The 16,650-nt window shown below is 48.3% G+C and overlaps 1 protein-coding gene across 4 annotated transcripts in view; it reads right to left on the bottom strand.

The window, feature by feature from the left end:
* The window catches only part of LOC106593986 (serine/threonine-protein kinase SMG1), a 134,803-nt gene that overhangs the window by 98,839 nt on the left and 19,314 nt on the right, over positions 1-16,650 (bottom strand). For 3 of the 4 annotated variants that reach the window (XM_082972942.1, XM_082972943.1, XM_082972945.1), the window contains 11 exons: positions 16,415-16,628; positions 16,053-16,178; positions 14,645-14,717; positions 14,169-14,266; positions 9,991-10,164; positions 9,245-9,466; positions 8,635-8,736; positions 6,407-6,706; positions 6,150-6,280; positions 4,250-4,411; positions 2,935-3,053 (listed from right to left, as the gene is read on the bottom strand). In XM_082972942.1, the coding sequence (XP_082829068.1) occupies positions 2,935-3,053; positions 4,250-4,411; positions 6,150-6,280; positions 6,407-6,706; positions 8,635-8,736; positions 9,245-9,466; positions 9,991-10,164; positions 14,169-14,266; positions 14,645-14,717; positions 16,053-16,178; positions 16,415-16,628 (1,721 nt within the window). The remainder of the gene's footprint in view (positions 1-2,934; positions 3,054-4,249; positions 4,412-6,149; positions 6,281-6,406; positions 6,707-8,634; positions 8,737-9,244; positions 9,467-9,990; positions 10,165-14,168; positions 14,267-14,644; positions 14,718-16,052; positions 16,179-16,414; positions 16,629-16,650) is intronic. The other variant, XM_082972944.1, reaches the window with a different exon arrangement.

Genomic DNA, 16,650 nt, shown 5'->3' with positions numbered 1-16,650 from the left:
CTATAGATACAGTATTTACCGTTGTGGAACAGACCCTCTCTATAGATCCACAGTATTTACCGTTGTGGAACAGACCCTCTCTATAGATACAGTATTTACCGTTGTGGAACAGACCCTCTCTATAGATACACAGTATTTACCGTTGTGGAACAGACCCTCTCTATAGATACACAGTATTTACCGTTGTGGAACAGACCCTCTCTATAGATACACAGTATTTACCGTTGTGGAACAGACCCTCTCTATAGATACACAGTATTTACCGTTGTGGAACAGACCCTCTCTATAGATCCACAGTATTTACCGTTGTGGAACAGACCCTCTCTATAGATACACAGTATTTACCGTTGTGGAACAGACCCTCTCTATAGATACACAGTATTTACCGTTGTGGAACAGACCCTCTCTATAGATCCACAGTATTTACCGTTGTGGAACAGACCCTCTCTATAGATACAGTATTTACCGTTGTGGAACAGACCCTCTCTATAGATACACAGTATTTACCGTTGTGGAACAGACCCTCTCTATAGATACAGTATTTACCGTTGTGGACAGACCCTCTCTATAGATACAGTATTTACCGTTGTGGAACAGACCCTCTCTATAGATACACAGTATTTACCGTTGTGGAACAGACCCTCTCTATAGATCCACAGTATTTACCGTTGTGGAACAGACCCTCTCTATAGATCCACAGTATTTACCGTTGTGGAACAGACCCTCTCTATAGATCCACAGTATTTACCGTTGTGGAACAGACCCTCTCTATAGATACACAGTATTTACCGTTGTGGAACAGACCCTCTCTATAGATACACAGTATTTACCGTTGTGGAACAGACCCTCTCTATAGATACACAGTATTTACCGTTGTGGAACAGACCCTCTCTATAGATCACAGTATTTACCGTTGTGGAACAGACCCTCTCTATAGATACACAGTATTTACCGTTGTGGAACAGACCCTCTCTATAGATACACAGTATTTACCGTTGTGGAACAGACCCTCTCTATAGATCCACAGTATTTACCGTTGTGGAACAGACCCTCTCTATAGATCCACAGTATTTACCGTTGTGGAACAGACCCTCTCTATAGATCCACAGTATTTACCGTTGTGGAACAGACCCTCTCTATAGATCCACAGTATTTACCGTTGTGGAACAGACCCTCTCTATAGATACAGTATTTACCGTTGTGGAGCAGACCCTCTCTATAGATACAGTATTTACCGTTGTGGAGCAGACCCTCTCTATAGATACAGTATTTACCGTTGTGGAACAGACCCTCTCTATAGATACAGTATTTACCGTTGTGGAACAGACCCTCTCTATAGATCACAGTATTTACCGTTGTGGAACAGACCCTCTCTATAGATGCCACAGTATTTACCGTTGTGGAACAGACCCTCTCTATAGATCCACAGTATTTACCGTTGTGGAACAGACCCTCTCTATAGATCCACAGTATTTACCGTTGTGGAACAGACCCTCTCTATAGATACACAGTATTTACCGTTGTGGAACAGACCCTCTCTATAGATACACAGTATTTACCGTTGTGGAACAGACCCTCTCTATAGATACACAGTATTTACCGTTGTGGAACAGACCCTCTCTATAGATACACAGTATTTACCGTTGTGGAACAGACCCTCTCTATAGATACACAGTATTTACCGTTGTGGAACAGACCCTCTCTATAGATACAGTATTTACCGTTGTGGAACAGACCCTCTCTATAGATACACAGTATTTACCGTTGTGGAGCAGACCCTCTCTATAGATACAGTATTTACCGTTGTGGAACAGACCCTCTCTATAGATACAGTATTTACCGTTGTGGAACAGACCCTCTCTATAGATACAGTATTTACCGTTGTGGAACAGACCCTCTCTATAGATCCACAGTATTTACCGTTGTGGAACAGACCCTCTCTATAGATCCACAGTATTTACCGTTGTGGAGCAGACCCTCTCTATAGATACACAGTATTTACCGTTGTGGAACAGACCCTCTCTATAGATACAGTATTTACCGTTGTGGAGCAGACCCTCTCTATAGATACAGTATTTACCGTTGTGGAACAGACCCTCTCTATAGATACAGTATTTACCGTTGTGGAACAGACCCTCTCTATAGATACACAGTATTTACCGTTGTGGAACAGACCCTCTCTATAGATACACAGTATTTACCGTTGTGGAACAGACCCTCTCTATAGATACACAGTATTTACCGTTGTGGAACAGACCCTCTCTATAGATACAGTATTTACCGTTGTGGAACAGACCCTCTCTATAGATACACAGTATTTACCGTTGTGGAACAGACCCTCTCTATAGATCACAGTATTTACCGTTGTGGAGCAGACCCTCTCTATAGATACACAGTATTTACCGTTGTGGAACAGACCCTCTCTATAGATACACAGTATTTACCGTTGTGGAACAGACCCTCTCTATAGATACACAGTATTTACCGTTGTGGAACAGACCCTCTCTATAGATACACAGTATTTACCGTTGTGGAACAGACCCTCTCTATAGATACACAGTATTTACCGTTGTGGAACAGACCCTCTCTATAGATACAGTATTTACCGTTGTGGAACAGACCCTCTCTATAGATACACAGTATTTACCGTTGTGGAACAGACCCTCTCTATAGATCCACAGTATTTACCGTTGTGGAACAGACCCTCTCTATAGATACACAGTATTTACCGTTGTGGAACAGACCCTCTCTATAGATACACAGTATTTACCGTTGTGGAACAGACCCTCTCTATAGATACACAGTATTTACCGTTGTGGAACAGACCCTCTCTATAGATACACAGTATTTACCGTTGTGGAACAGACCCTCTCTATAGATCCACAGTATTTACCGTTGTGGAGCAGACCCTCTCTATAGATACACAGTATTTACCGTTGTGGAGCAGACCCTTGCAGAACTTGTGGAAGAAGGGCAGGGAGAAGAGAGGGGTGTAGGTATCAGACCTCTTCATCATCAGGCACATCTCTAGAGACCACGTCAACAACAGCTTCCTGTTTGGAGCACAAGATTTGGTTATATGGTGGAGAAATTACAAGATTATGTTATAATACTGTCATAGCATCAAATGGTTGTTTTATGCAACAGAATAGAGGGTTCTGAGAACACGTTCATCTCTGTGTGTTCTGAGGATGGGCCTCTGGGAGATTTAACACTGACAGGAGATGTACCATGTCTTTGGGTGATACCACATTCCAGAGCATGAGTTAATGTTTCTGTACTGTGGGGCCAGGGGGAGATGGCTCCAGTATGGAGTTGGGGGTCCCAGGGGGAGATGGCTCCAGTATGGAGTTGGGGGTCCCAGGGGGAGATGGCTCCAGTATGGAGTTGGGGGTCCCAGGGGGAGATGGCTCCAGTATGGAGTTGGGGTCCCAGGGGGAGATGGCTCCAGTATGGAGTTGGGGGTCCCAGGGGGAGATGGCTCCAGTATGGAGTTGGGGTCCCAGGGGGAGATGGCTCCAGTATGGAGTTGGGGTCCCAGGGGGAGATGGCTCCAGTATGGAGTTGGGGGTCCCAGGGGGAGATGGCTCCAGTATGGAGTTGGGGTCCCAGGGGGAGATGGCTCCAGTATGGAGTTGGGGGTCCCAGGGGGAGATGGCTCCAGTATGGAGTTGGGGGTCCCAGGGGGAGATGGCTCCAGTATGGAGTTGGGGTCCCAGGGGGAGATGGCTCCAGTATGGAGTTGGGGGTCCCAGGGGGAGATGGCTCCAGTATGGAGTTGGGGGTCCCAGGGGGAGATGGCTCCAGTATGGAGTTGGGGGTCCCAGGGGGAGATGGCTCCAGTATGGAGTTGGGGTGCCAGGGGGAGATGGCTCCAGTATGGAGTTGGGGGGCCAGACCCTGGTCTCTACACAATGAGAACAGTCTTTACAGCAGATACTGACTGCTGTGAATTATTAGTATCTTTCATACGAATGTTAACCTCGTGACCCATTCCATACATCTGTTGTTTGTCATGAACATCCAGGAGGATTAACTGTTCTATAAAATGCTGCGTCTCAAATCCCCTCGTTGGGCTCTCAACCAATCACCTACGGGAGGATCGCTGACAAGCTCCATTACTGCACTAATTAACTAATACAACTTGGATTGTTTTGAAGAAATGTAAAAGTCTCTTTTTGATTCCACCACAGTTATCTTTCAACTATACCTGTGTGTGACATGTATGTATGTGTGTGTGTATATACACCTGGCCTCAGTGTAGAGCTGCTCCTTCCTCAGCAGGGCTCCCAGCAGGGACAGCAGAGTGCTGAAGTGTTTCCTGGTTGCCGTGGTTACCGTGCTGATGACCGCCCCGTCAAAGAGAGAAGGGGAGGAGGAGGACAGGCTGGACGAGATGAAGTGATCATGTCTGAAAAACAGAGGGAGCGACAGAGAGACAGAGGATTGAAAGAGAAGACCAATTAGAATGTGGTGAACTATGTTTAAAGGAAGGATCAACGTTTTGTATTAAAGTGTGACTGTTACCTGGTACATTGTGAGTACAGGGTATATAACACAGCATACTGAACAGCAGGGTGGTAGAGTGTGTTACATGGTACAGTGTGAGTACAGGGTATATAACACAGCATACTGAACAGCAGGGTGGTAGAGTGTGTTACATGGTACAGTGTGAGTACAGGGTATATAACACAGCATACTGAACAGCAGGGTGGTAAGTGTGTGTTACCTGGTACAGTGTGAGTACAGGGTATATAACACAGCATACTGAACAGCAGGGTGGTAGTGTGTGTTACCTGGTTCAGTGTGAGTACAGGGTATATAACACAGCATACTGAACAGCAGGGTGGTAGTGTGTGTTACCTGGTACAGTGTGAGTACAGGGTATATAACACAGCATACTGAACAGCAGGGTGGTAGTGTGTGTTACCTGGTACAGTGTGAGTACAGGGTATATAACACAGCATACTGAACAGCAGGGTGGTAGTGTGTGTTACCTGGTACTGTGTGAGTACAGGGTATATAACACAGCATACTGAACAGCAGGGTGGTAGAGTGTGTGTTACCTGGTACAGTGTGAGTACAGGGTATATAACACAGCATACTGAACAGCAGGGTGGTAGAGTGTGTGTTACCTGGTACAGTGTGAGTACAGGGTATATAACACAGCATACTGAACAGCAGGGTGGTAGAGTGTGTTACATGGTACAGTGTGAGTACAGGGTATATAACACAGCATACTGAACAGCAGGGTGGTAGAGTGTGTTACATGGTACAGTGTGAGTACAGGGTATATAACACAGCATACTGAACAGCAGGGTGGTAAGTGTGTGTTACCTGGTACAGTGTGAGTACAGGGTATATAACACAGCATACTGAACAGCAGGGTGGTAGTGTGTGTTACCTGGTTCAGTGTGAGTACAGGGTATATAACACAGCATACTGAACAGCAGGGTGGTAGTGTGTGTTACCTGGTACAGTGTGAGTACAGGGTATATAACACAGCATACTGAACAGCAGGGTGGTAGTGTGTGTTACCTGGTACAGTGTGAGTACAGGGTATATAACACAGCATACTGAACAGCAGGGTGGTAGTGTGTGTTACCTGGTACTGTGTGAGTACAGGGTATATAACACAGCATACTGAACAGCAGGGTGGTAGAGTGTGTTACCTGGTACAGTGTGAGTACAGGGTATATAACACAGCATACTGAACAGCAGGGTGGTAGTGTGTGTTACCTGGTACAGTGTGAGTACAGGGTATATAACACAGCATACTGAACAGCAGGGTGGTAGTGTGTGTTACCTGGTACAGTGTGAGTACAGGGTATATAACACAGCATACTGAACAGCAGGGTGGTAGTGTGTGTTACCTGGTACAGTGTGAGTACAGGGTATATAACACAGCATACTGAACAGCAGGGTGGTAGAGTGTGTGTTACCTGGTACAGTGTGAGTACAGGGTATATAACACAGCATACTGAACAGCAGGGTGGTAGAGTGTGTGTTACCTGGTACAGTGTGAGTACAGGGTATATAACACAGCATACTGAACAGCAGGGTGGTAGAGTGTGTGTTACCTGGTACAGTGTGAGTACAGGGTATATAACACAGCATACTGAACAGCAGGGTGGTAGAGTGTGTGTTACCTGGTACAGTGTGAGTACAGGGTATATAACACAGCATACTGAACAGCAGGGTGGTAGACGGCCAGGTCAGAGTGGACCAACATCAGGTTCTGACTCAACAACGCAAACACCGTCGGAGACAGAGCCCACATCTACAGAGAGGGGGAAAGGAGGGGGACGATGAGACGGGAGAGAGCAGAGGTACATTTTAAGTTACAGTTCAGTCATGTTACTTGGTGTTGCTGATGGTAGTGCAGTGTGTGTGTTACGTAACGTACCCCTATGAGTGAGTTCTTGGTGTTGCCGATGGTGGTGAGGGCTGACAGGTTGAAGATGAGGGTGAACTCTGCCCTCTCTGGGGTGAGGGTGAGGGGGGCGAAGACAGGGTGCTGGATGCCGGGAAAGGGTGGAGGGGTCGGGGAGGGGGTACCAGGGGTCGGGGAGAGGCCCAGGGGGACCAGAAGGCTGGACAGGGCACAGGCCATCTCTCCCAGAACCAGTTTATACGCAGCTTCCAGAATGGGAATGTTCTTTAGGCTCAAAACAGACTGGTACACACCCAGGGCTGCTGACATCACCTGGAGAAAAAGAAAGAGAGAAAGAGAGAGAGAAAGAGAAAGAGAGAGAGAGAAAGAGAGATACAGACACACAGAGAAAGAGAAGACAGACAGAAACACCCAGTAAAAACATGTCTTAATGGTTTCCAATCAACCTTTCTGATTGAAAACTAAACCAATTGAACGGTCACGCTAACAGGATTATAGAAAGCTGCAAACAGACACACAACTCCCCTTTACAGAAAACAGAGAGCCTACAACTTCCCCCTTACAGAAAACAGAGCGCCTACAACTTCCCCCTGACAGAAAACAGAGAGCCTACAACTTCCCCCTGACAGAAAACAGAGAGCCTACAACTTCCCCCTTACAGAAAACAGAGAGCCTACAACTTCCCCCTGACAGAAAACAGAGAGCCTACAACTTCCATCTAACCATTACAGAAACATACCGTACAATACAGTCGCCCAATCTGAATCGGAGGCCTACACACCCCTCTTTCCATTTCATTTAGGTGGTGTCAAGCACCCACACCTCTATAAACCTGGTCTCTCACACACACTCACTCACTCCAGGGGTTTCAACATTCAAACATTAAAAGGAAATAGGGAATTTAAAGTTTAGAAAACAATCCCTAAACAAAAGACTGCTGCTGAGCTGAGAGTTTACCTGACCCAACCTTACAACGTAGCGATTGGTGCTTTGGAAACAGGCTGAAGTACGGACTGACTGCTGGGAACATGTCTACAAATTCATCAGCAAGCTGTCAAACTATCCTAAATAAGTGACGAGCTACATGCTGTTTATCAGTGCAGTGCCCAACATCCGTAGCTAGCTAGCTAACATTACATCTGTGTTTATCAGAGTCCAACATCCTTAGCTAGCTAGCTAACATTACATCTCTGTGTTTATCAGTGCCCAACATCCAAAGCTAGCTAGCTAACATTACATCTCTGTGTTTATCAGAGCCCAACATCCTTAGCTAGCTAGCTAACATTACATCTGTGTTTATCAGTGCCCAACATCCTTAGCTAGCTAGCTAACATTACATCTGTGTTTATCAGAGCCCAACATCCTTAGCTAGCTAACATTACATCTGTGTTTATCAGAGCCCAACATCCTTAGCTAGCTAGCTAACATTACATCTGTGTTTATCAGAGCCCAACATCCAAAGCTAGCTAGCTAACATTACATTTGTGTTTATCAGAGTCCAACATCCAAAGCTAGCTAGCTAACATTACATCTCTGTGTTTATCAGAGCCCAACATCCTTAGCTAGCTAGCTAACGTTACATCTCTGTGTTTATCAGAGCCCAACATCCTTAGCTAGCTAGCTAACGTTACATCTCTGTGTTTATCAGAGCCCAACATCCTTAGCTAGCTAGCTAACATTAAATCTCTGTGTTTATCAGAGCCCAACATCCTTAGCTAGCTAGCTAACATTACATCTCTGTGTTTATCAGAGCCCAACATCCTTAGCTAGCTAGCTAACGTTACATCTCTGTGTTTATCAGAGCCCAACATCCTAGCTAGCTAGCTACGCTCCGGACAGGCCCACCCGCTGCTAGCACTCTCTGTGTTTATCAGAGCCCAACATCCTTAGCTAGCTAGCTAACATTACATCTCTGTAACGTTAGTGTTCATCGTCTCCTTTGGCAAAACTTTTGCAGACTCAAATGATCACTATCGAACACAACAGCAAGTGGCCACTCGATAAAGGGCTTAGGGGCCAAGTGGCCACTCGATAAAGGGCTTAGGGGCCAAGTGGCCACTCGATAAAGGGCTTAGGGGCCCTGTTGGGTCTGAGAATCAGCCTACGGCTGTGGTAGATGGAACTTCATTGCCCCCTAGGTCACAATTTTACACATTTTTTCTTATCGTTTTAACTGAAAACGGCAGTTTAAAGGTTAAGAAAATGTTTCCATTTGTCACATCCCTGACAAACACACTCACCTCTCTGTCCCTGTTGAAGCGTAGCTCCAGGAGCTGTGATGTCGGTGCCAGCAGCTTCTCCACAAACCAAGCTGGAAGCTTAGTGTTGATCTGGTCCACAATCTACAACACACACACACAGAGAGAGAGAGAGAGAGAGCAGAGAGAGAGACAGAGAGACAGAGAGAGAGACAGAGAGACAGAGAGAGAGGAGAGAGACGAGAGAGAGAGAGAGAGACAGAGAGAGAGAGAGAGAGAGACAGAGACAGAGACAGAGACAGAGCAGAGCAGAGACAGAGACAGAGACAGAGACAGAGAGAGAGAGAGAGAGAGAGAGAGAGAGAGAGAGAGAAGAGACCATTAGAAGCAGATAATCAATATGGGGTTATTATTAGGAGGACAGGCAAAACGTTGAATGACCAACCAGTTCTCTGCATTCGGGCAGACATGCATAAAATTGTCAACATGTTTCAGAATGTAGGCCTACATTGACGCAACATTCAAGTTTCCGCTCACAAGACTTGAAATTTGCTGTTTGAGGAAACATTCTTCCTAACCGGTTTAAACCAGTTGTCACCTGTATAAAACAGTTGTCACCCGTATGCAAACCAGTACTAGAAACAGTTCCTACCAATGTGATGAGGCTGAGGACGGCCAGGCTGTACTCTGGGCCACAGGCCCGGCAGGCATCCAGCTGGTCCAGGCCGTAGGTGATGACGGTGTCGGTCAGCTGTGCGGACGGCTCCAAGCTCACCAGCAGGACACACACACACTCGTTCCCCGCCGTCAACACCGGCTCAGAGAACAACACCTGCTTGGCCGTCGACACGCACGCCAACACCCGGTTCAAAACCTGGGGAAAGGGCGGAAGTAGAGGGAGGAAGGAGAGAGGGAGGAGGTAAGGTTGTGTTGGTAACAAATGATATGTGACATATGCCTGGTTAATTACGAGAGTCTGTGTGTGTCCTTCTCCCCATCTCGCCTTACATCAGACATGCATGTCTGTGTGATGGGTGTGTGTGTGTGTGTCTCTCCTTATATCAGAGACGTATGCCTGTGTGATGGATGTGTGTGGGTGTGTGTGTCTCTCTCCTTACATCAGAGGCGTATGTCTGTGTGATGGGAGTGTGTGTGTGTGTGTGTCTCTCCTTATATCAGAGACGTATGTCTGTGTGATGGGGGTGTGTGTGTGTGTCTCTCTCCTTACATCAGAGACGTATGCCTGTGTGATGGGTGTGTGTGTGTGTCTCTCCTTACATCAGAGACGTATGTCTTTGTGATGGGTGTGTGTGTGTGTGTGTGTGTGTCTCTCTCCTTACATCAGAGACGTATACCTGTGTGATGAGTGTGTGTGTTTCAGGGTGTATCTCTCCTTACATCAGAGACGTATGCCTGTGTGATGGGTGGTCCTCTAATGGGGTTGAAGCGCTGTCCGATGCAGCGCACCACGGTGCTGAACACCCTCAGCAGGGCGGCCAGTTTGGGCAGAGACACCGTGGGTGGAGGGATGTCCTCGTCTACCGCCTCGCCAGAACCCACGTGACCCAGGTCCTGGAGACAACATGGGACAGAAGTCCATAGATTTGTTCATCACATTTCAAATGTAATACAATAGGATGTCAGCGACACCAACATATTCCATAACTTGCAACACAGTCTTCAGAAAGTATTCAGACCCCTTGACTTATTCTACATGTTGTGTTAAAGCCTGAAATGTAAATGGATTAAATACATTTCCATTAATCATCCTGAGAGATGTCAATACAACTTCATTGGAGTCCACCGGTGGCAAATTCAATAGTTATATAGATTTATAAAGAAACACGTCCGTCTATATAAAAATGTCCTACAGTTGACAGAGCATGTCAGAGGAGCAACCCCACCCCGACGTCAGAGGAGCGACCCCACCCCGACGTCAGAGGAGCGACCCCACCCCGACGTCAGAGGAGCGACCCCACCCCGACGTCAGAGGAGCGACCCCACCCCGACGTCAGAGGAGCGACCCCACCACGACGTCAGAGGAGCAACCCCACCACGACGTCAAATGGAAAAAATATGGAGCTACCCAGAATGCCTAGACCTGGCTGTCTGACCAAACTCAGCAACCAGGCAAGAAGGACCTTGGTCAGGGAGGTGAACGAGATCCCAATGACCACTGACAGAACTACAGAGTTCCTTGGGGTGATATGGAAGAACCTGCCAGAAGGACAACAGTCTCTACAGCACTTTACCAATCTGGGCTTTATGAGAGAGTGGCCAGACGGAAGACACTCCTGTGAAAAATGCACATGACAGAACGCCCGGAGTTTGCGGCAGCATCCCTACCGCGAAGCACGGTGGCGGCAGCATCCCTACCGCGAAGCACGGTGGCGGCAGCATCCCTACCGCGAAGCACGGTGGAGGCAGCATCCTGCTATGGGGATGCATTTCAGCAGCAGGGACTGGGAGATTGGTAAGGATAGAGGGATCAATGGACAAAGCCAAAACACAGGCAGGCACATCCTTGATGAGAACCTACTTCAGCGTGCAAACGACCTTACACTGGGGCAAAGATTTACGTTCCAACAGGACAACGACCCCAAGCATACAGCCAAAGCAACGCTGGAATGGATTCAGAACAAGCATGTGAAAGTGTGAGTGGCCCAGCCAAAGCCCAGACTTGAATCCCATTGAACATCTATGGAAACATTTGAATATTGCTGTTCACTGCCACTCCTCATCTTAACAGAGCTTGAGAAAATCTGCCAGGAACAAAATGAGAGAAAATCCCCATAGCCAGGCTGACTCATAGCTGATTCAGACATACCCAGGCTGACTCATAGCTGATTCAGACATACCCAGGCTGACTCATAGCTGATTCAGACATACCCAGGCTGACTCATAGCTGATTCAGACATACCCAGGCTGACTCATAGCTGATTCAGACATACCCAGGATGATTCATAGCTGTAATCGCCGCCAAAGGGGCATCTACAAAGTATTGACTCGGGATGTGAATACTTATGTAAATGAGATATCTATTTCATTTACAATACATTTGCAACAATTTCAAAAAACATGTTTTCACTGTCATTATGGGTTATTGTATGTGGAATAAGTCAAGGGGTATGAATACTTTCTGAAGGCCCTGCATGTTTGCCTGGAGCCTTATCTTGTTATGGATAGGGGGCAGTATTTTCACGGCCGGATAAAAAAACGTACCTGATTTAATCTGATTATTACTCCTGCCCAGAAATTAGAATATGCATATAATTATTAGCTTTGGATAGAAAACACTCCAAAGTTTCTAAAACTGTTTGAATGGTGTCTGTGAGTATAACAGAACTCATTTGGCAGGCCAAAACCTGAGAAGATTCCAAACAGGAAGCGCCCTCTCTGACCATTTCTTGGCCTTCTTGATCATCTCTATCCAAAACAGGGGATCTCTGCTGTAACGTGACATTTTCTAACGCTCCCATAGGCTCTCAGAAGGCGCCAGAACGTTGAATGATGACTTTGCAGGCCATGGCTGAAAAACAGTAGCGTGTTTGGTAAGTGGTCGATCTGAGAACAATGAGACTGGTGCGCGCGTGCACGAGACGACTCCATGTTTACATTTTCAGTCTTTGAACGAAAACAACGACTCCCGGTCGGAATATTATCACTTTTTTACGAGAAAAATCGCATAAAAATTGATTTTAAACAGCGTTTGACATGCTTCGAAGTACGGTAATGGAAAATGTTGAATTTCTTTGTCACGAAACGCGCCGGGCGCGTCACCCTTCGTTACCCTTTGGATAGTGTCTTGAACGCACAACAAAACGCCGCTATTTGGATATAACTATGGATTATTTGGAACCAAACCAACATTTGTTATTGAAGTAGAAGTCCTGGGAGTGCATTCTGACGAAGAACAGCAAAAGGTAATCCAATTTTTCTTATAGTAAATCTGAGTTTGGTGAGTACCAAACTTGGTGGGTGTCAAAATAGCTTGCCCGTGATGGCGAGCTATCTACTCAGAATATTGCAAAAGGTGCTTTCACCGAAAAGCTATTTTAAAATCGGACATAGCGATTGCATAAAGGAGTTCTGTATCTATAATTCTTAAAATAATTATGTTTTTTGTGAACGTTTATCGTGAGTAATTTAGTAAATTCACCGGAAGTGTTCGGTGGGAATGCTAGTTCTGAATGTCACATGCTAATGTAAAAAGCTGGTTTTTGATATAAATATGAACTTGATTGAACAAAACATGCATGTATTGTATAACATAATGTCCTAGAGTTGTCATCTGATGAAGATCAAAGGTTAGTGCTGCATTTAGCTGTGGTTTTGTTTTTTGTGACATTATATGCTAGCTTGAAAAATGGGTGTCTGATCATTTCTGGCTGGGTAGTCTGCTGACATAATCTAATGTTTTGCTTTCGCTGTAAAGCCTTTTTGAAATTGGACAGTGTGGTTAGATAAAGGAGAGTCTTGTCTTTAAAATGGTGTAAAATAGTCATATGTTTGAAAAATTTAAGTTTTCGGATTTGAGGAATTTGTATTTCGCGCCACGCCCATCATTGGATATTGGAGCAGGTGTTCTGCTAGCGGAACGTCTAGATGTAAGAGGTTATACTGCTAGTTTGGATGACTGGTCAGTCCGTATCGCTGAAGTTCTACTGTAATAAGGGAACACCGTTACCTTTGCCTAGGCATCCATGTAATAGCGTAGTGTGTATACACAGTGGCCAGTTTATTAGGTACACCCTAACCCCCTGTTCATGAAAATGGTTTGTGACTACAGACAGTGAAACGTGGCTTGTTATATAAACACACAGAGGCATTCAGTTACTGTCCTAACTGGGACATTATAAAATGGGCAAAACCAGTGACCAAAGCGACTTTGAGCGTGGTATGATCGCCGGTGCCAGGCGTGCCGGTTCCAGTATCTCAGAAACATCTGCCCTCCTGGGCTTTTCACGTACGACAGTGTCTAGGGTTTATCCAGAATGGAATACAAACACAAAACATCCAGTCAGCAGCAGACCTGTGGGAGAAAACAGCTCGTTGATGAGAGAAGACGAAGAAGAACGGCAAGAACGGTGCAAGCTGACAGGCGGAGCCACAAACAGACCAATAGCGGAGCAGTACAACAGTGGTGTGCAGAACGGCATCTCAGAATGCACATCTCATTGGTCCTTGTCACGGATTGGCTATTGCAGCAGACGACCACACCGGGTTCCACTCCCATCAGCTACAAACAAGGAAGTGTCTCCATTTGGCACGTGTTCACCAACACTGAACAATTGAAGAGTGGAAAAACATTGCCTGGTCCAACAAATCCCAGTTCCTGATGTGTCAAGAATGAGTCCATGGCCCCATCCTGCCTGGTGTCAACGGTACAGGCTGGTGGTGGTGGTGTACTGGTGTGGAGAAGTCCCTTGATACCAATTGAGCAATGTTTCCATGCCCTGAAGAATTACAGCTGTTCGGGAGGCAAAGGAGGGACCAGGTACTAGATGGGTGTACCTAATAAACGGGCCACAGTGTGTGTGTGTGTGTGTGTGTGTGTGTGTAGTGGTGTTACTGACCTCTGCGTAGGCCTCCATGTCCTCTAGAAACTGTCCCAACAGCGTGGTGGAGAAGGTCAGGTCTGCTACCCAGAACTGCTCCAGGCTCTGCAGCCAGCCTGCACACACACAGGTCACACACATACAGTTGACTTGTGTAAAACCAGAGGTGTCCAACTCATTTTGTCCCAGTGGCTGTATTCCGTCTTCAAAGAGGTTCGGATGGCCGCACTCTATTTATTTATTTTTTATTTCCTCAAAGTCCATTTCCAGAAAATGACTCCACTATTGATAGTGTTGGGAATTTGATGGTCCTTGACTGTCAATAAACTATGAATATAGTAAATATAGTAATATTTGCGGGCCTTATTGGATCCCCCGTGACACCCCTGGTGTAAAACATACAACTACAGACTTGCAGCCATCTGTCCAACCCCACTAAATTCTGATTATATTCTATACTGAGAGGAAGATGGAAAACATTTGTGTGTACTGACCTGAGACCTGCTGAGTCAGAGACTGTTTCTGTGTGTGGTCAATGTGCCAGCCCACCAAGATATCCACCGTATCCTATCACACACAACAGGCAAGGTCAACACAACACACTTCACTGTAGACACTCTGGAGGTCATTAAGAACACCTGCTAGTAGGGACAGACAGGGAGCGAGCCCGGCAGTAGGAGACAGGGGGAGCGAGCCCGGCAGTAGGAGACAGGGGGGAGCGAGCCCGGCAGTAGGAGACAGGGGGGAGCGAGCCCGGCAGTAGGAGACAGGGGGGAGCGAGCCCGGCAGTAGGAGACAGGGGGGAGCGAGCCCGGCAGTAGGAGACAGGGGGGAGCGAGCCCGGCAGTAGGAGACAGGGGGGAGCGAGCCCGGCAGTAGGAGACAGGGGGGAGCGAGCCCGGCAGTAGGAGACGGGGGGGAGCGAGCCCGGCAGTAGGAGACGGGGGGGAGCGAGCCCGGCAGTAGGAGACGGGGGGGAGCGAGCCCGGCAGTAGGAGACAGGGGGGAGCGAGCCCGGCAGTAGGAGACGGGGGGGAGCGAGCCCGGCAGTAGGAGACAGGGGGGAGCGAGCCCGGCAGTAGGAGACAGGGGGGAGCGAGCCCGGCAGTAGGAGACAGGGGGGAGCGAGCCCGGCAGTAGGAGACAGGGGGGAGCGAGCCCGGCGGTAGGAGACAGGGGGGAGCGAGCCCGGCAGTAGGAGACAGGGGGGAGCGAGCCCGGCAGTAGGAGACAGGGGGGAGCGAGCCCGGAGCCCGGCAGTAGGAGACAGGGGGGAGCGAGCCCGGAGCCCGGCAGTAGGAGACAGGGGGGAGCGAGCCCGGCAGTAGGAGACAGGGGGGAGCGAGCCCGGCAGTAGGAGACAGGGGGGAGCGAGCCCGGCAGTAGGAGACAGGGGGGAGCGAGCCCGGCAGTAGGAGACAGGGGGAGCGAGCCCGGCAGTAGGAGACAGGGGGGAGCGAGCCCGGCGGTAGGAGACAGGGGGGAGCGAGCCCGGCAGTAGGAGACAGGGGGGAGCGAGCCCGGCAGTAGGAGACGGGGGGAGCGAGCCCGGCAGTAGGAGACGGGGGAGCGAGCCCGGCAGTAGGAGACAGGGGGGAGCGAGCCCGGCAGTAGGAGACAGGGGGGAGCGAGCCCGGCAGTAGGAGACAGGGGGGAGCGAGCCCGGCAGTAGGAGACGGGGGGAACGAGCCCGGCAGTAGGAGACGGGGGGGAGCGAGCCCGGCAGTAGGAGACAGGTGGGAGTGAGCCCGGCAGTAGGAGACAGGGGGAGCGAGTGAGGGAAGGAGTCAGGCAGTAGGAGATGAGGAAGAGAAAGAAAACACCACCAGATGCTCACATTTGAAGTCTGAAGTTGGCGCAAGAGTGTGTGTTGTGTGTATGTGTGTGTGTGTTGCCACTCACTCTGAAGTTGGTGCTGAAGACGTGTGGGTAGCAGCGGGCCACCTGCAGGATGCAGCGGACGCTCTGACACAGCAGCTCTGGCGTGTCCAGGTTCTCCAGGATGGACTGCAGGCTACTCATCACCAGCTGAAAAAACATGGACGCCACAATGTTACCCACCCACCCACTCTCTCAACCCCGTCCCTAACAACTACCCTGGGCCTCATACATAACAAACACATATCAGGGTACGAGTGCAGACCTAGGATGAGCCCCCGTCGTCGACAATGTCATGTTACTCATTGTGATCTAACAGGTGAAACTGATCCCAAGTCAGCCCTCCTACTGTGAGAGACTATGAATAGAGCCCTGGTTCCTCTTACCTGCATGACAGGTGAGAAGGCCTTCCTCTCTCCGGCTGCCTCCAGGGCTCGGTACGCTGCCACCAGGTAGAGCAGCCTGACCTCGTCCCGGGTGCTGGAGCTGAACTTAACAAACATCCACTTGAAGATGCGCTCTGCTTCATAGCTCAGAGCGGTGCACAGCAGACCCAGGCAGACCGCAGCTTCCTGACGCAGCTCTGACAGCAGCTTACTGCTACAGGGGAAAGACGGAGGAG

Source organism: Salmo salar, chromosome 03 (genome assembly GCF_965601325.2).
Source record: "Salmo salar chromosome 03, fSalSal1, whole genome shotgun sequence".
In the NCBI taxonomy this organism is placed as follows: domain Eukaryota; kingdom Metazoa; phylum Chordata; class Actinopteri; order Salmoniformes; family Salmonidae; genus Salmo; species Salmo salar.
This window is presented reverse-complemented; position numbering and strand designations above follow the sequence as displayed.